Raw genomic sequence first — 17894 nt, 5'->3', positions numbered from 1 at the left:
CTCAGCCCACACAAACAAATATAAGTCTGTAGCTACTCTGACTACATGGTAAAAACCATACTTTTTTATAAAAAAGGCATTCTATTCCATCTGTTACTCTGCAGATTGTTAACCCACATTCACCCTGTACTTCATTGATCAGGACCCCTACAGGACCACCACAGAGCAGGTATGACTTGGCTGGTGGACCACCATGTGTGCAGTTTAAGCTGGTATAAACAAACAACAACTCTTTCAAGGGGTCTTGAGTTCCTTTCCTCATCTCTACTCCCCTCCTGACAGCTTCCGAAGTTTTTCTCGCAGCCTGTAAACTGTGGCTTTTGCGGAAGAATACGGCCTCTGGAAACTGACACGTGAAAGCAAACAGTCGCCTTTGTCTGGATTGAAGAATAAAGCGGCAACGGTGTTTACAACATATGCCGACCATACCGGCACAAACATATCAATGCCACACACACACACACACACTTTCCTTTAATCACCGAAATCACTTTATCACCAAACCCTGCCCTTTACCAGCAACCACAGAAAAGGCATTCCTTTTTGCTGTGGGAGTGTCCTAATACATAATGATGTGACTTGCTCCCTACTGCCTACGACAACTTATCTTAGACCGTATTCATTCAGAATATATGTAACAGCTATGTAATATTGCATTAACAATAATGAAGTAGCATTGTAACTACAGGTTACTGAGGTATTAAAGCTGTCAACATTTCAAAACATGTATGTACAAAATGAAGTTATAATAAAATTAAGTTAATATAATAATATATGCATTTGTAATTACATATGAATAAATGATGTTGATGCACTTGATTGTATATAAGCACTCTTAATCGGTTCCACCCCTATCAGTAATACAATAAGCAGTAGTTACAATGTTGTTACACAGTAATAAGTAAAACTAGTGGCCAGTGCTACATGGAAAGCTGACTAAGCAAAAGCTTGGAAGTAAAAGTGTTTGTAAACAGAGCCGTAGAAAGACCACCAGGGACTGCAGCAGTGACATCACTGTTCCGGATAAGCACAGAGGGGTCATTAGTTTATTCTCAGGTCTTTTGAAGTACTGGCAATGACAATGTCATGTTTACATCAGTGATTTACGATAGTCCCAGAGATGAGATTTATTAAGCCTTAAGAGTTATCTTTTCAATAACTAAACTTACTACAGTGAAAATATCTATTCTTAAAGGTCTCGTATCAAGACCAATTCAATCTGGACAGCTTTACACTGACCCCAGGTCAGAGGTGCTGTAAACACAGCTAGAATCAGAAGTAAACAATAGCAAAGTGTGGCTCTTGTCTGTCTTTTCGACCCCTACCACCTTAAACCTGATTTCTTACTTGATAACAATGCAACTGTACTCCCATGACTTCATGGCGCCTTGCTCTTAAAGCTAATCCAGCCCATGGTCCAATGCCCCACTTCTCTGATCTTTTGCATCAGCAGGCTCCAAGCAGAAGGCTACAGCCCTTCCAACGGCTGTGCCTCAATTCCTAGTGAAGCGCCTTGCTCCCTATTGCCTACGAGAGAATTGCTTCAGCTAGGTTCTATAGTGTTCATAACAGCCAAGGTCCAGAAGAGCCCACCAGTCTTCTCCTCAATTTGCCTTATCCCCAAGGACAGGAGATCAGAGTCTAATTAAGCCGGCATTCCTGGCATGCTCGGGGCGGGATGAAAAGAGTTAAGCATTTATCCGCCACCCCCACTCCCTTTTCCCCTAAACTCTGTTTATTTTCTTCAACCTTCTCCCTTGATGTTTAATTGGTCTCCGAGCGATGCGATCATTTTCAAGGCGGCGTTTTAGGAGCGTGTCTGACCGCTACAGATCCCATGACCTTCTGGATCAGAAAAGGGAAAGGTGGCCAAGGGTCAACACTCTAATGAGATTCCTTGCGTAACAAGGGTTTATCCAAGAAATCAGAGAAGAAAACACTGGCGCGACTCTTGACCCTTTAAAGCCCTTCTCCTATCATTGGCTGATCAGATGCAGAAGGCTGTGGGCAGCCAAAGGTAAACGAGTAAAGGGAGGGTTGGTCAGCAACTTGTAAGTGGATGGAAAGCTGGTCCAAATGGCCTGAACATACTTTGCCATTCCACCTTAAATTGTGGTGCAATGTAGCATAGTGAAGGCCAAATTAATTCAAGTATGCAACAGATACACACTCGGTTTCAATTCAGATTCAGATTCAGATTTAAATTTGAATCTGTAGAAAAATACAGCCGACTGAACAGACGCCACAGATGCTAATAATTAACACAACATCAGCGCATTCCCCAGTGCCAACAAACTACAAATCCCTGCAAACAAAAAATGCTCCACCGGGCTACAAATCTACCTCAGTAAATCAACTCCCTGACTCTAGGAAAACCCTAGGAGACGAATGGGGTTCACTCACCGGTTTTGTGGATCTCGTAGCGCAGCGAGAAGCCAGCCCCCTGGTGAGCGTAATCAGACACAAACTTGATGTGGAGCACAGGGCCGGAGGAGATGATAGCAGGGGGAGCGATGTTACTGCAGTGCTTCCCCAGCAGGTCGGCAGACTCCGAGGTCCCGTCTCTGATCTCAATGAAGTCATATCTGGAAAAGAATAAAAAGACATTGGTCACAGTAAAAGTTGATTTAGGAACAAATGGTGTTCTGCACATTTAGAGCAGGCCGTAAAGTCATAGTACAGGGGTCTGTGAAGGGGATGCACTCTTGTAAAATGTGTTTAATAGAGTATATCAACCTGCCCTTTAACCTAACAACAACCCTAATGCTACGCTAAGAATGAACCCTATCCATCGTCCTGTACTTAACATTACAGACACCAAACAGGCGGCATTGTGTATTACACACTTTAATGTGTTAGAAGATGGGTACTTGACCACAATTAATTGTCTCAGAGCTCAATTTAATCAAATATCCCGGAAAATCATTTCATTAATTGTATAGCTTTTATTTTATTATTATTATCATCATTACTTTTTTATTATTTTCATTATTTCTTATATATTTGGTCAGATTTGACTTTGAAATGAAATGTAAATTGAAATGAAACTTTCCAAATGAAAATGGAGAAGTTCAAAGAGGAGTAATCCGGCTTCAAAAGCAAAATAAAATCTGGATTAAGAAATTAAAAGGGAAGAAAATTAAGGCATTTCTTAATTTCCTTAAATTGGATTGGTTTAAATATAACTGCTGAAAAGTTGTTGGTTTGTTTAAGTTTCACATAAGTAAAAGTACTGAATATGACAAGATTACCTACAGAAATATTCAAAATATATTATATATTACAGTAGAAACATTTTTGAAACATATATAAAATTGTGTTTTCTACCCAGTTCTCGTTATATGTCTCAACAAGTTCAACACTCAGACAACACCCTCCATGTGGAATGACATTCGCCAACATGCAAGGCCTTCAGACTGTGGCTAATAAGTTGTAGATGAAAGTAAACAGAGCAATAAATCCAGCCGTGAAGCAGTCGACAGGCAGAATCAAACATTAACCAAACAGCGAGGATAGAAACTAGACAAAAGCGTAGGGAACGTTTTCAAATAATGGATTGAGAAATGCAGATGACACTTGAGGAACAAACAGAACAAACAAGAGATTTGTTGTTTACCAAGAACGAGTAGAGCTGAGGGTTATGTGACAGCTTAAAGAGCCCTCAGCAAAACAAAAGGAGAGGCAGCTCGGGAAGTGAAGCCAATGTGCCACAAATTGATTTGAAATCAGAAGGATTCAGGAGGCGTTTATTTGGAAACTGACCCGGCGTCACCTTTGACTCTCTGTGACCTGTTGACGTCCCACAAACAAACACACATTCTTCCTTGTCACTTCAGAAGTCCAAGACAAAACCCAGCTGTCTCGCTCATCTCCTTCTGTCTGCTGCCATGCCGTCCAAAAATATCCGACGGCTTGGAAACGCTCTGAAATCTATTTATGCTAATGAGAAACAAATGAGACATTTGTGGCGTCTGCCATGAATCCTGGCTGAAACTAGTCCATTCCAAGAACGCTTCAAATGGCTTTGGACACATCAGCACTTCTTGACCCAGTTAACCTCCAAATTCCCCTGATCCAAACTTGCAAATGACCACCCGATTAGCCCCCTGCCTCTGGAAGAGCGACCCAACAAGCGGCTTACACATTGATCAATGGTAAAAATGGTAAGTGGAACGTTTAGGAGGTAACTGTAGAGACCCCCCTTTGCACATTTCCTTTTCTTTTTTTTCTGAAGCCCCTGACCATAGCTTTAAAACCATAAAATTGTTACTTCAGTCCTCCAAACCCCCTCCCCCAAATATATAAATACATAAATAAATAAATGGCCTTAAGCATTCAGACCTGATTAGTCTTGACGAACGGCCAGTGAGAGATCCATCAATCTGCATGTTCAAGATGACAATCTCTTAGTGACCCCATGAACATCAGTGCCCATTCTTACCTCAACTAGAAAGATATCTGTCTCCAAAACCTGTGCAGATGGTGCTAAACAGTACCATCTAAAGCTGTAAGAACTGCTACCTGTTGAGGCAATTTTGCAGACGACCATTCTGGCATTGGCCGTATCGTCCTGGCATTGTCCGATGTGCTATCACGCATATATCAGCTGCACATGGTATGAACGACCTGCGTGATCATCCAAACTCGTGCAAAAGTTTGGTTACACTTGAGTTTTCAACACGGCAGAAAAACGGACCCTCTGTAGAAAGCAGACATCTACGGACCTGTGCAAAGTTTATTTACACTTAACTTCTTGATAATATTACTCATCAAAAATGATAAAGAATTGTGCCTTAAAATCTTCCTTCATACACATTTGCATGTAACGATCTATCTATATATATATGTAAACCTGTACATACTGAGGATCTGAATAAAGAGTGTAGAGCTGTGCCCACTGTTCCAAAACAGGACGGAGTCATTAATGAGGCACCTTTCTAACCTTAGTTCCCCACCGGTTGGTGCACAGTCATCTGCTGTCTGGGTACATAACTGCCGGCTCCATGTTAGGAATGTATGTGTGTGTGTGTGTGTGTGTGGCTAAACCTGACACTGCATTAGGCCCCTCTGTCTGACATAGAGGCACAGGTGTGGTGCTGGTCTGCCCACTCTGCACCCCACTGCCTGGCCACTCACTCAGAGACCTCAGGTAGGAAGGTGCTAATTTAGACCTAGAACTAATCAACTTTCAAGATGTTCTGCCTCAAAAAGGACAGGATGCTGAGCCACACATAGGAACCTACAATCTACAGTTACAGACCTCGCATCTCAGGTTTGACTAAAGCTGGCGCTAGAGCTGCGTCATTTATTACCTTTGTGTAAAAGCAGAACACTCTTCATTTATGTAACGTCCAGTTTAAAATAGCTGATTTCCAGGGGAACAGTTGCCTTGCACTTTTTCCCCCTGATACTACAGATACATCCACGTCCACCATCTGCAATGTGCTGTAAATGTAGCACCTCCTGCCTGCTCTACCCAGGTGGCGCCCATCGCCTAAACCCTACAGAGCATTTCCAGAAGGTGAGAACACATCTGACACGGACAAACTCCTGAAAAGGCAACTACGGACAATGTCCACACCTAATCCTCTGGACGCTGTCAAACAATGAAGCTACTGTTGTACTCCGGGGTTCGCTGTTCAGAAACAGGATCTTAGCATGAGTCAGGAGGTGTTCAACTGGGTCAGAGTCTATATGTAAGGCCCAGTTAAGAGCTCAGGGGTCTTGGTCACTGACAAAATAAATACTATATATGTCTATTGACCCACTGTGGACCAGAATATGAGCTAATGGTCACCATGCTAAATGCTAAGTGGGGTTTAAAACCACTCATCCCCCAACACTGGAGAGCACTGGCACTAATGCTAACAGCTGTAGGATGAGCTAGTCAGGTCTAGGTACCATTGACTGGGCAGATGTCTACAATCGGTTGGTCATCTATAGCTAGTACAGGGTCATACAGGCAGAGTCAAAACAAACACACAAAAACACTTTCTCTCTCTCTCTCTCTCTCTCTCTCTCTCTCAGAGGCTGAGATAAAAGCCTGTAAACCGTGTGCAAGTGTAATTAGGTTGTAATTGATTTTGCAGAAGCTTTGGGCTGTCGTGGATTAGCGATGATGAGTGAGTGTGTCAAACACGAATATTGACCGGCCCGGCTCCACTCCTGTGGGCATTGACGGATGCACGGAGAAGCCCTTCACTTCAGGGGAAAGAAAAAAAAAAGAAACAAAAAGAAACATGGCATGATTAGCTTTCCTCACATCTTTATCCTCTTTCTTGAGGAATGAAGCGTATTCAATTTCACATCGCACTAGGTTTTTTTTTTTTTTTTGATAATCACTGACCAATAACAGGCTTTTCACTCATCCGTCCATGCCACATTTGCTGCAGTCTTGGACACTATTGTGTCTACAGTCTTACTCTGTGGGAACCAACATGAGTCTAAGCTATTAACGTCGGTAAGAACCCTTGGGCAGGACTCCTAACACAGCAAACAAGAAACAAACAAGAAAAATATAGGTCACTCAGCATAAGAGGGCTTGCCCTCACAGATGAGCATTCAACACACTTTAAAATGAAGGTTCTACTAAGGTTCTTTAATCAAGGATGTGGTTTTATATAGAACCCTGAAGACTTGAAGAACATTTTGCGTGATTAAAGGGTCCTTTCCATCATGAAAGTTTTCTTCAGATTGACGTAGAATGTGCTTCAGAATGTTCTATGTAGCACCTTTCAGAAAAGGGTTCTACGCAGCACCATAAACATGGTTCTTCTTCTGTAACAAGACAAACAAGAACCATTTTCTGAAAGGTGCTACTAGAACCATTCACCGCACATTCTCCATCAATCTGAAGAAGTCATTAATGATGCAAACAAACAAATAAACAAAGTGTTCAGAGATCTATATATAGAACCACTGTCTTTACTTAAGAGCCTTTGTAGAACCACCATTTTAAGCATGAACCCAAGACCCATGTAAACTCATTCCCTTTTGCAATATAAGCTCCTTAACACGTCACTACTATGTAATTACAATGTAGTTACAATGTAAGTAATGGTATAAACGGTAACCGTGAAATGACAAAGCGACTGGAAGGTTTCAATGAACCCTCACTTGACAGGAGACGTATGCAGCCTGCAGTGCAGGGGGCAAAGGTCCGGTGTCTCATGTTCAGACACAACTCCCTCTCCCTCTCTCTCTCTCTCTCTCTCTCTCTCTCTCTCTCTCTCTTCCCCTGTTTCACTCACTTGCCTCGCTCTACGTTGTCAGCTGCTAATTGCCTTTCACACCTACTGTGTTTTTCAGACTTATTTTCCAGCCCAGCACGCTTTCCCTAGAGGCTCCACTCGCTGCCCCAAAGACCTCGATGTCTGGAGGGAGAGAGAGAGAGAGAGAGAGAGAGAGCATTTTCTGTCTTATTATCTAGCTCCTGTGGTGTTTGCTGGAGTGTATTCCTATTCGTGTACCTACAAAGGTACACAAAATATTGACCCAGTCCTCCCCACTGCCTCACACTCCACATTTCAACCCAGGGTCCTGTGATAGGAGCCGAATATTCTTATAAATATCCTTGTACATATTTAGATTTAGATAAATACATTTGATGTCAGCATCTGATCCGAAAGCAATGGTATTAATATTCTATACAGTAAAGCTAAGGTTTACAAAGGTCGCAGGCCATTGGTCCCCCACCTAACAGATGCCTCCTGCAGCCATACAATATTCATGCATTGAAAATGACCTAGGATACACGGCACATCTCGCTGACCACCACCACAATGCTCAGGAACAGAGAATCCTGACACTGAGGTCTCATTCAGAAGCTGATCAATGGTCATCTGTACACTGAATGCAAACGGGCTTCGCGGATTCATCACCTCGAGGGACATATTCATCACTGAAAGCCAAAGTGGCCAATACACAAGAAGTGCAATTTGGCATTTTCCCCATTTTAGTCAACATAATGGCCTCTCATTTCGCATTCGGCCGTGCTTTTAGCGGAGCGGCTCTGGGCCCATTGCCAGACCCGTCCAAGATGCTAAAACCGAAATTAAATAAAGCTAAGAGTCTGCAGAGAAAGCCGCACGGCCGTCCCTCTGGGGCGGGTCAGCTAATAAGCTAAAAGTGCCTCTGAAATATTAAGTAGATGCCGGCGAGGGTTCCCGAGGGAACGGAAGCTTGCCATCTTCAATCGGGACATGCAGCAAACAGCATCTCCCCACCGTCACGGGGCTGACACTTACAGATGAACGAGGAAGACCACCGGCCTGAGACTAAAGCCTCTTGGCTTCTGAAAGCGATCGATCCTCAAGACCAGTTTTCCTAAGGGTACATACATATGCATGGGACTCCATCTAATGCAGTGTTGCCGAGCTCTCTGCTCTTTGTACACTCCAAAGATTTCAGGCGTTAGCATGTTAGCATGCCCCCTGCCAAGGAGCGTTAACTCATTTCGCTTGTTCAAACGGCCAGAAAACCGTTAAAAATTAACACCGACGCCCCATTCTCAATTCTGATTGTTGATTATTTTATGCTCACCTAAATCAATTACGCATCTCCAAACATCAATATCTTACAGTGCACTCTGACTTCACACGCATTTACAATGCTCAGAAAAACAGAGCTGACCTATTTGGACATGAAGAAGTTCAGCGTCTCACAAGATACACACTTTCCCTGCATGCTGAGAGTGTGTGAAATCATGACAGGTGTGTGTCAAATTTGATCATATTTAGTCATATTTCTTCCCATCAATTTGCCATGTGACCAATATAATTGTAATTAAAACATTACAACTATTACAGCCCTTATACAATGTAATTACAATGTAACTACAATGTCAATACAATGTAATTATGTTGTAATAAAATGTAATAGGTGATCAGTATAAACACACTTCTCTAATAACATCTAAATTATTATTTGAGCATAACAGCTATTCTGACTTAGGATTGACCCTAAGTCTCCAGCCCAGGGACAGCTGACCTTGCTGACCTCGCTGACCATGACCTCACTGGTGCGAAAGCTCCATTGATTCCTCATTAAGGCCAGGGAAGGCGCACTGATCCCTGGTTCTTCCTCCCAGAGGAAGAGGAGTGAGTTGGTGATATCAGGGTTTGTTTACAGTGTAGACTCTCTCTTGTGCTAGTTGATAGCTTAGCGTCTGGACTGTGCTGAAAGCAATAGCCTACAATAGAGAACAGCATTTTCACTTTACAGACGTCCACCTCGGTTCCTCTTGACCCCCAAGGGGTGACTCCCAGAGGCAGTTAATGTGGAAATACACAGACATTCTCCCTAGGTTAACACCCTCCTCATTTATTAAAAAAAAAAAAAAAAACTGCAGATACATGTTTATGTTTCCACAGCGATGCTATGTGTGACTTCCTGCAGATGAAGACACCCGCACAGGAAAGTTCGTCTGCGTTTGCACATGTGAGGAAGTTTGCCTTCCGTTAGCGGTGTGATGAAGCACAAAAAAAGGCTGGAATAACACTTATACAGCACTATAGAGTCTGTTCCAGCAAATGTACAATATTCACAGGAATTATGGAGTGTGAGAGAGAGAGAGAGAGAGAGAGAGAGAGAGAGAGAAAGACTAAGGTGTCAGTGTGAGCTTTGTTTCATGTAGATCAGTGTGGGGGCGTGAAGAGAATACACCCGCACTCCTTTAATCCCCCGCTGAGAGAAATAAATACCTCAAACACATCCATCAGAGAGAGAGGGAGAGAGAGGGAGAACCACACAGAGGGAGCGACAGAGAGAAGAAGAAGAGAGAGAGAGAGAGAGAGAGAGAAATATAGATAGATCGAGATAATAGTGACAGAAAAAGATAAATAATTATGAAGGACAGAGAGAGGGAAAGAAGAAAAAATAGAGCAAGAGAGAGAAAGAGAGAGAGAGAGAAAAAAACAAGTAGAAGTGATACTTTATTAAACCCCTGAGGGAAACTGAGTCTCTGTCTTTAACCCTTCTGTAGCAGTGAACACACAAACACACACACACACACTAGGGCCAGTGAGCACACACACCTGGAGCGGTGGGTTGTCAGCTGCATCCTCCTGGGAGCAGTTTGGGAGATAGGTGCCTCGCTCAAAGGAACCTGACTTTATTGAGGAAGGTGAAAGCCCAGTCCACCCCCAACCACCACATGTTCCCTGTCCAGTGTTGTCCTTCCAGTCCCAACCTTCAAAACAATGTGTCCCCAAAAAGAGTGAGAGAGAGAGAGAGACAGAGAGAGATGGCAAACAGTGGTGAGAAAAGAGAGAAAGAAGGAGGTATAGAACAACTAGAACAAAGAGAGAGAGAGAGAGAGAGAGAGAGAGAGAGACCTGTTTCTCTGTGTCATGGTGGGAGATCATGTTAAAGACAGTGATGATAGGTAGATGATACCTTATCTACCATTTTTATTGCATTCACTTCACATCAATCTGCTTACAGCACCCCCCACCCCACCCCCAGGGCAGAAGATGACTGGTGGAGCACTGGGATATTCCAGGATGAAACAGGCTCTCTGCTGAGATGTCAGGAAATTAAGTGACTCTTACAGAAAGACTTCAGTGTGAGGTCTTCTTTGGATGGAGGGTCTGGGTGTAAATTACTTCAGCTTTCAGCTTAGCTTTCAGACCTTGAAAGACACAGTGAGTTTTGACCTTGGGTTGGTCCGGTGTGGACAGTCCTCTGGATGAGCCATTACTGCAGGCCTCTGGAGGTTGGCAGTATTGGAAATGCACCATGGTTCAGAGTCAGGGCGATGGGAGTCTGAGAAACAAGTACCTATCCAAAGTCTTCATGCTCAAGTCTTGGGTCAAAACAGTCTAGTCTCAAATCCCATCTCAAGTCAAGGTAGTTGGCTTCAGAGTCAAGTATTGAGTCAGTATAAGCAAATACACGGTCGAGTCTCAAGTCAGTATAAGCAAGTCATAGGTCAAGTCTTGAGTCAGCATAAGCAAGTCATAGGTCAGGTCTTGTGTCAGCAGAGGCAAGTCATAGGTCAAGTCTTAAGTCTGTATAAGCAAATCCAGGGGCAAGTTTTGGAGTCAATATAAGCAAATCAAGTCTCGAGTCAGTATATGTATGTCAAAGGTCAAGTCATAAGTCAGTATAAGCTAGTTATAAGTCAAGTCTTGAGTCAGTATAAGCAAGTCATAGGTCAAGTCTTGAGTTAGTATAAGCAAATCCAGAGTCAAGTCTTGAGTCAGTATAAGCAAATCCAGAGTCAAGTCTTGAGTCAGTATAAGCAAGTCATTGGTCAAGTCTTGAGTCAGTATAAGCAAGTCATAGGTCAAGTCTTGAGTCAGTAGAAGCAAGTCATAGATAAACCCTTAGAGTCAGTACAAACAATACAAGTCTCAAGTCAATACCAGAAATTGTTAAGTCAAGTCTTATTTCAGTACAGTAGAGTGTCGAGCCTTGAGTCCACATAGTCTCAAGCCAAATATCAAGTCAATGCAGACAGCTCCCAAATCAAAACGCAAATATCAATGCAAACTGGCTGTGTCATGTTTGTTGTGTGTGTGTGTGTGTGGCTGTGTGTTTGTGTGGCTGTGTGTGTGTGTGTGTGTGTGTGTGTATGAAACGTGAAAGGGGAATGTTTAAAAGGCCAAGTGTGTAGTGTTGGCTTACACACACTGTGTGTGGTCTGCTTGCATGCAACAGCAACCCTAACACAAACAACTCTATTTCAGTATCAAACAGAAAGAAATATGTATATATATATATATATATATATATATATATATATATATATATATATATATATATATATATATATCAACAAGGGTCAACCTCTGACTTCACTGCCCATCACTCTGAGGTTTACTGTTATTTTGTATTTATATGTGTGTAATAACAGTGTAATTACTAAAAATATGTTCCTCTTTATTTGTATGATTCAGGAATAGTTCGAAAATGTTTATGTACATGTTACAAATTAATGTCTGTAATAATAATGTAATTACAGCTTATGTAGTGATGAAGCCACTGTTATAGATGCCTTACTGTAGTACGTCTTATCTTAAATAATTAGGAAACAACTTCAGTTTGTCTTACAACCATGACTGTGTTTGTATATTAACTAGAAATAAACACATTATAGTAGTTACATTGTTATTACCCATTAATTAACTATGTAAGTATACTATGAGCATTATTAGGAGCCAAAAATACACTGGTCAATTGAGTCTTCAACCGTCCTTCACCACAGACCCAACACCGGCTCTAAGACTAAGCTCAAATCCATTCCTGACCTAGAAACCTCTGTGACCATCCAATCCGAGGCCTCGAGGTTATGGTTAACCCAGCCCCAGAGCAGGCTCCTGTTGGGAATGTCCTTCACGGTGTAAGCTCTCTTTAACTCTGAGCACCAGCTCTCATGAGGGGAAAAATGGGGGAGAAGGGGGAGGGTGGGGCAGGGGTTTGGGATTCTCAAATCTCAACAACAAACAGTGCTGGAATGAAGCTGTCCAAGCAAATGAAGCCAAGCATGGACTGTCCACATTGGCAGCTTTCTACCGAGGGTCGAGTGGATGAAAGCGACAGGCACCTGGCATTCATTTTTTAAATTTCTTTTTGGTCATCTATTCCTTTGTATTTTCCCACTCCTTTGGCCTGGAGATAAACCCCCTGCTCCCCCACATACCACCCCCCACCCCCCACCTCCACTAGAAACACAGGGAAGGAGTCTGGAAGAATGAAAGCAGCCAAAGCTCCATTTTTTCCGTTCTATAAATAAATAAACATGGGGGTTTGGCGTGGGTTGTGGGACGGCACCTTTATTGTCAGATCTCTCCCTGGTTTTTAATAGTAAAAAAAAAAGGCTCTAGATGCGATTGTGATGCTATGCCCTTCCATGCTAACACATGTGAGTGTCCTAAGGGGGTGGGGACTGTGGATTTATAGCATGTTGTAAAGAAAAGTGGTTCTAAAAAAAGCAATAAAAGAAACAATAAAAAAGGGTAACAAAATTGACAAGGCGTATCCTCTACCTCCCAATAGGTCCTCTTCATCAAAAAGCATTTGAAGGCATAATGGTGGTGTTCGAACACAACCTCGTAGCTCTAAAAGAGTAGATTCACAAGAGGAGACTCTTCTAGGGTGAGGATTATTTCTAGGTGAGGTACGTAAAGAGGTGAGGTTAGAGGACGTAGCCTTGACGAGCATGTGTGCTCACTGCCCCCTAGTGTTCACTAGTGTGCATGTAATTGTGTGTTTCACAGCACGGATTGTGTTAAATGCGGAGAACAAATTCAAGCACAGTACACAGCACAGATACGCCTTGTCATTTTTGTTGCCCTTTTTTTTGTTTCTTTTATTGCTTTTTTAGAACCACTTTTCTTTACAACATGCTATAAATCCAAACTGATTCTAATTCTAATTTCTTCTCAAATGTAGGGTTGACGCCATCTGAGAAGGCTTTTGATCTAGATTTCGGAACACTGTGGTGAGGATTTGATGGCATTTTACCTTAAGAAAATAGTGAGGTCTAGCCCTGACCACAGACTCCAGCACAACTGTTCTTCATGAAGGTACAGGTTGGGGTTCTGCCTTCTCTGAGATCACACCTGGAGGATGTACCTTCACCTGGCACTGAGCTCGTCCTAAAATTCATCACTTATAAGACGCACCTATAAAAGCCTCATGAGCTGAGAACTTTGGGAAGGATCTAATTAATCTGGCACAGCTCGAGGGGGGAGACCCGGGACGTGAAAGCACCCCCAAAGACAACCTTCTCTACCACTGACAGCTGTGCTCCATCCTTCCCTAAGCCCTTTAGCTTTGCTCCAAACCCTCTTATATGTCTCCTAACCGTCCTCCATCTCAGGCTCCCTCCCGCTCTGTCGTTCCCTACCTAGCTCCCTCTTTTCTTTCTTCCCTCTCTGGTTTTGTCATCCCCTCCTCCTCAACTCCTGCCTCTTCCATCTGCTCACCATGCTTCTTCTCCTACGGCTCTCATCTGGCGTGCCTTCACATGCAATGGATCTTTGCTTTTGCAGCCATTCTGGCATTGAGATTCTGTAATTTATGCAGATATGCAGAAATCTCTTCTTCCGACTGCTCAGTGAAGCCATCGGAATTAGCATTAACACCAAGCATTGTGGAAATAAAAGATGGTTCTGGATGATTTTTTTTTTTATTATTTTGGTAGAAGTGGTATCTTGAGGGAACCACCTCTGGTTCTTTAGGGAAACCTTTATGGATGGTTCAGTCCAAGTGGGAGAAATCAGTCTAATGGGTCAAGTTCATTGACCTTTTGCAACCGATGAAACACTTGAGTGGATTCTGACAAAATCTAAATATTCTGTAGACCCCCTAGTAGATGTTCTGGCAGGATAATTCATTAAATATTTCTAACAACAACTGGAAAATATTAGCTCCTGGTTGTGTGACGTGTATGGGGTTCTGTTGAGATGCTAGGGAGCAATGAGGAGTGAGCCAATAAAGTTGCACTAGGACCTAAACAACAAGTTTTAATAGGAATTGTATGGCTGCTGTTATTGCTGCACACACCAAATATAAGAAACAGATATAAGAAAGCAACAAAAGCCATTATTCCCATTGCCTTTTGCCACAATGACCTTCATTCCTCCCCCAATTCTCTCCCCAAAGCTGTGGCCACCTACCTGCAATTGAGCCTCTCCAGCTCGAAATGGGGGTTGAAGTTCAGGACGATGCGCTGTGTGGGCTCAGGGGCTGTAATCACCCACTCGCAGTTCTGGTGTGGCGGGTATTCCAAAGGGTAACCAGGCGAAGTGATATAACCCGCGTCGCTGGCATCCAGTTGCCCTCCGCATTTCTCGGCTGTGGGAAAGAGAGGGATAAACAGAGTGGTTTAATTTTCACATTTATCCAATGATTCTTATTCCAATAATGAAATAAATACATCCTACTGACTCCCAATGGCTTGGCTGCATTAGAGATTCTGTACTAAACCTACAAACCTGCTTAAGGCATAGCCTTTCCCATATGGAGGGCCCACTCTATGGCTCATAAACAACCGGTACCTTCAGGAACTACAAAGCCCCATAGCTCTTTCCATTTCTAAACAGCTGCTAAAGGCGATGATTAGGCAATAACAAACAGATAGTTAGCTGTACTTAGCCTGGATAACGTAATTACAGCCCGCCAACAAAAACCCTACTTTCCAAACACGAACCTACAAAAACATAAAGAGATCCCCAAAGCCTATAAGTACCTTTCTAAGCACTGCACCCCTCCAGAGCAATTGCTCAATTCTGCAAACATTTAGCAGTTCCTCGATCCTATCACAGCCTCTCTCAGGAACAATAGCCTGCCAATAGCATGCCTGCACAGCTCAGACAGGAAGTGACAGGCCGACTCCCTGTCTGGGGTCCGGGGGTCACCCCCAAAGCTGTAATGAGATCCAGTCTAACAAAGCCTCTCTCTCTCTCACTCTCTCTCTCTCTTTCTCTCTCTCTAGCATCCCGCCCTGAGCAGACGTCTCCTCGTTATCTCCCGCAAACACGCCTAGCGCTCCTTAACGTTAGCGCCGGCGCCCCCACCACACATAGCGGGTATCATTCCCATGATTATTATTCTAAATGGAGCTCGGATTAGAAGCTGGAGACACATTTACAAAGGCATTTCTCCATGACAACCACGTGTAGCTTCTTTTCCAAGTGGCAGCGTAGGTAGAGCAAATTAGCCGCAAACGGGCATCTCAAGTGGGGATGATTTTACCATGTGATCACGGGTATTCATCCCGTCAGGTGATAAGTGCGTGGATTATTATGTGTTTCTTTCATACGTCGAGTTCATAAAAGGTCCAGGAGTGCAGACGCACAGCTGCACAAAGACGGCACACCTCCACAGGGGGTCTTTGGGGGAAGCCGGGCGCCGACTATGTGGAAGGTTTGATTGACGGTTCTGGGTCTGATGCTGCCTTTTTTTTTTTTTTGGGCTAATATGTAGGTGAAGCAAGCTCTGCGAAACATCTCTCCGTAACGGGAGCCAAAGCAACTTTGTCACAAACCTCCCGCTGCTGTCTGCGCAGTTTTGGGGATCAGCTTAGGACGAGATGCCAGGGAAGCAGGTCTGAGATCAATGGCTTGAGGAGATCCAGCCGGCAGATCTCAATTTCATGCTCGTGTTCTTTATCCAGAGAGTTCTTCCATCCGCAAACACACCAAGCAAATTGAAAAAGGGAAGAGGGAAGAGGGCTTTTGTTCTGGGAAGGCAACCCTCGCAGCCGCCGACTTGAAAACTTGTCGGAAAAACAAAGCCAGAGCCTGTGGAAATGTGCATCCTTTGTGGGGGGTGGGGGGTATGGGGGCTCTTATTTGCCGTCAAACAACAGTGGGGGGGGGTGTTTATGGAGAAGAAAAGTCTGCTGCCAAATCAGAGGGTAAAGAGGGTACAGAGGGTACGTTCGTCGAGCGGGCCTACACTGTAAATATAAATCTGAACATTTTACAGTGAAAAACTGTAAAAGACTGTAAAATGAAAAAAATAATAAAAAAGTTATTACCGATATAAGCCGAAAAACATTCATTTTAACACCTATTTGCTGAAAAAAAAATAATATTCCATAGTTAAATACACTTGCAATGTGTATTTAACAAAACAACTATTCAAAAAACCAAAAAACAATCGTAATATTCATATCAACACTGTAATTTTGCTTTAATTTTTTTGTAAAATACATTTTATCACTGTGGAACACACAAACCATTACAGGCGGTACATATGGCCAAGGACTGGGAGGAGCTGAGGTTCATGGGGGAGCTCCCAGCATGCCTAGAAGTATATTTTATGATGAAATTCTGAGGTGGGGGGTGGAGGGGGCTCTTACTTGCCGTCAAACAACAGTGGGGGGGATCTTTATGGAGAAGTAAAGTCTACACTTGCAATGTGTATTTAACAAAACAAAACAACTGTTAAAACAATACAAAACAATCGTAATAAAAAATAATCAGGCTTTTTTACGTTAAATTTTACAGCTTTTTTTTTTTTTTTACAGTGTAGTGACGGAGCCCGGAAGGTGCCAGACTGGAAGGGAAGAAGTGTACGCTTGCCTGGAGCAATGCGTCTCAGGGTGTTGATGTGACAGCCACCATGGGCAAAGTGCAAGATCAGTGTGTTAGGGACCGAGGTTCTTTCAAGCGTTGACATTTCCAGGGCTATTACGTCTTTTAAAAAAGGCGCACTTAACAACTAGGTGGCATTTCATGGAACAAACATATCCAGCTGTAGCTTTTCAAATGCCTCTTTTTTTTTTTATTTCCGATGATAGAAAGCCTCTAAACGCAAGGGTAAAATCACCCCCTCGACAAATGTCTGCACACCTTCCTTTGCTGTGTCCATCTCCGACAGCTTTATCCACTCCCTTTCATCCCCGGGAATAAAAGTGTATTAAGTCGAACACAGAAGGATCTCATGTATCTCAACATCTTTCCATTCATGGCTGCAGCCTGGCCACGCTCTGTCTGCTGCCTGCTTTCGGGGCGAGGGGGGAATCAGAGGAAAAGCCCCAGGATGAAGCCACCAGGGCGAATTTTGCAAGCTGGACACTTTCTCGACAGAGCTAGTCTTCCTTGTTCAGAGACAGAGAAGTGGGGAAGGCTCAAGGCGGGGGGTGGGGGTGGGGGGTGCTTTAGGTTGCGGACCATTTGCTGCGATGGGTGGGGAGAATTCAAACGAAGGTGGTGTTCTTGTTTTTGTATCTTTCCTGGACTAAGACGGCCTTGATGTAACTGAAAAGCACATGAACTGGCGAATGGTATTAACGAGGCAAAGGCTTGCATTGATTGTGTTTGTTCGTTTGTTTATGTTTTCTCTACTGGGATTAACTGGAATGTTTAAAAACGTAACGATGTAATATGTCAGAAAACCTATGCTTTAAACATGTTGTAATTATGCACATATAACACACA

General features: G+C 43.2%; 1 protein-coding gene across 1 annotated transcript in view; it reads right to left on the bottom strand.

The window, feature by feature from the left end:
- nrp2a (neuropilin 2a) overlaps nucleotides 1–17894 on the bottom strand; it is a 78507-nt gene that overhangs the window by 52292 nt on the left and 8321 nt on the right. The window contains exons 2-3 of the mRNA XM_066661729.1: nucleotides 14625–14802; nucleotides 2404–2585 (exon numbers count right to left, since the gene is read on the bottom strand). Of these exons, the coding sequence (XP_066517826.1) occupies nucleotides 2404–2585; nucleotides 14625–14802 (360 nt within the window). The remainder of the gene's footprint in view (nucleotides 1–2403; nucleotides 2586–14624; nucleotides 14803–17894) is intronic.

This window comes from Hoplias malabaricus, chromosome 2, assembly GCF_029633855.1.
Source record: "Hoplias malabaricus isolate fHopMal1 chromosome 2, fHopMal1.hap1, whole genome shotgun sequence".
Taxonomy (NCBI): domain Eukaryota; kingdom Metazoa; phylum Chordata; class Actinopteri; order Characiformes; family Erythrinidae; genus Hoplias; species Hoplias malabaricus.
Note: the sequence above shows the minus strand (reverse complement) of the source record. Positions and strands in the feature narration are given on the sequence as shown.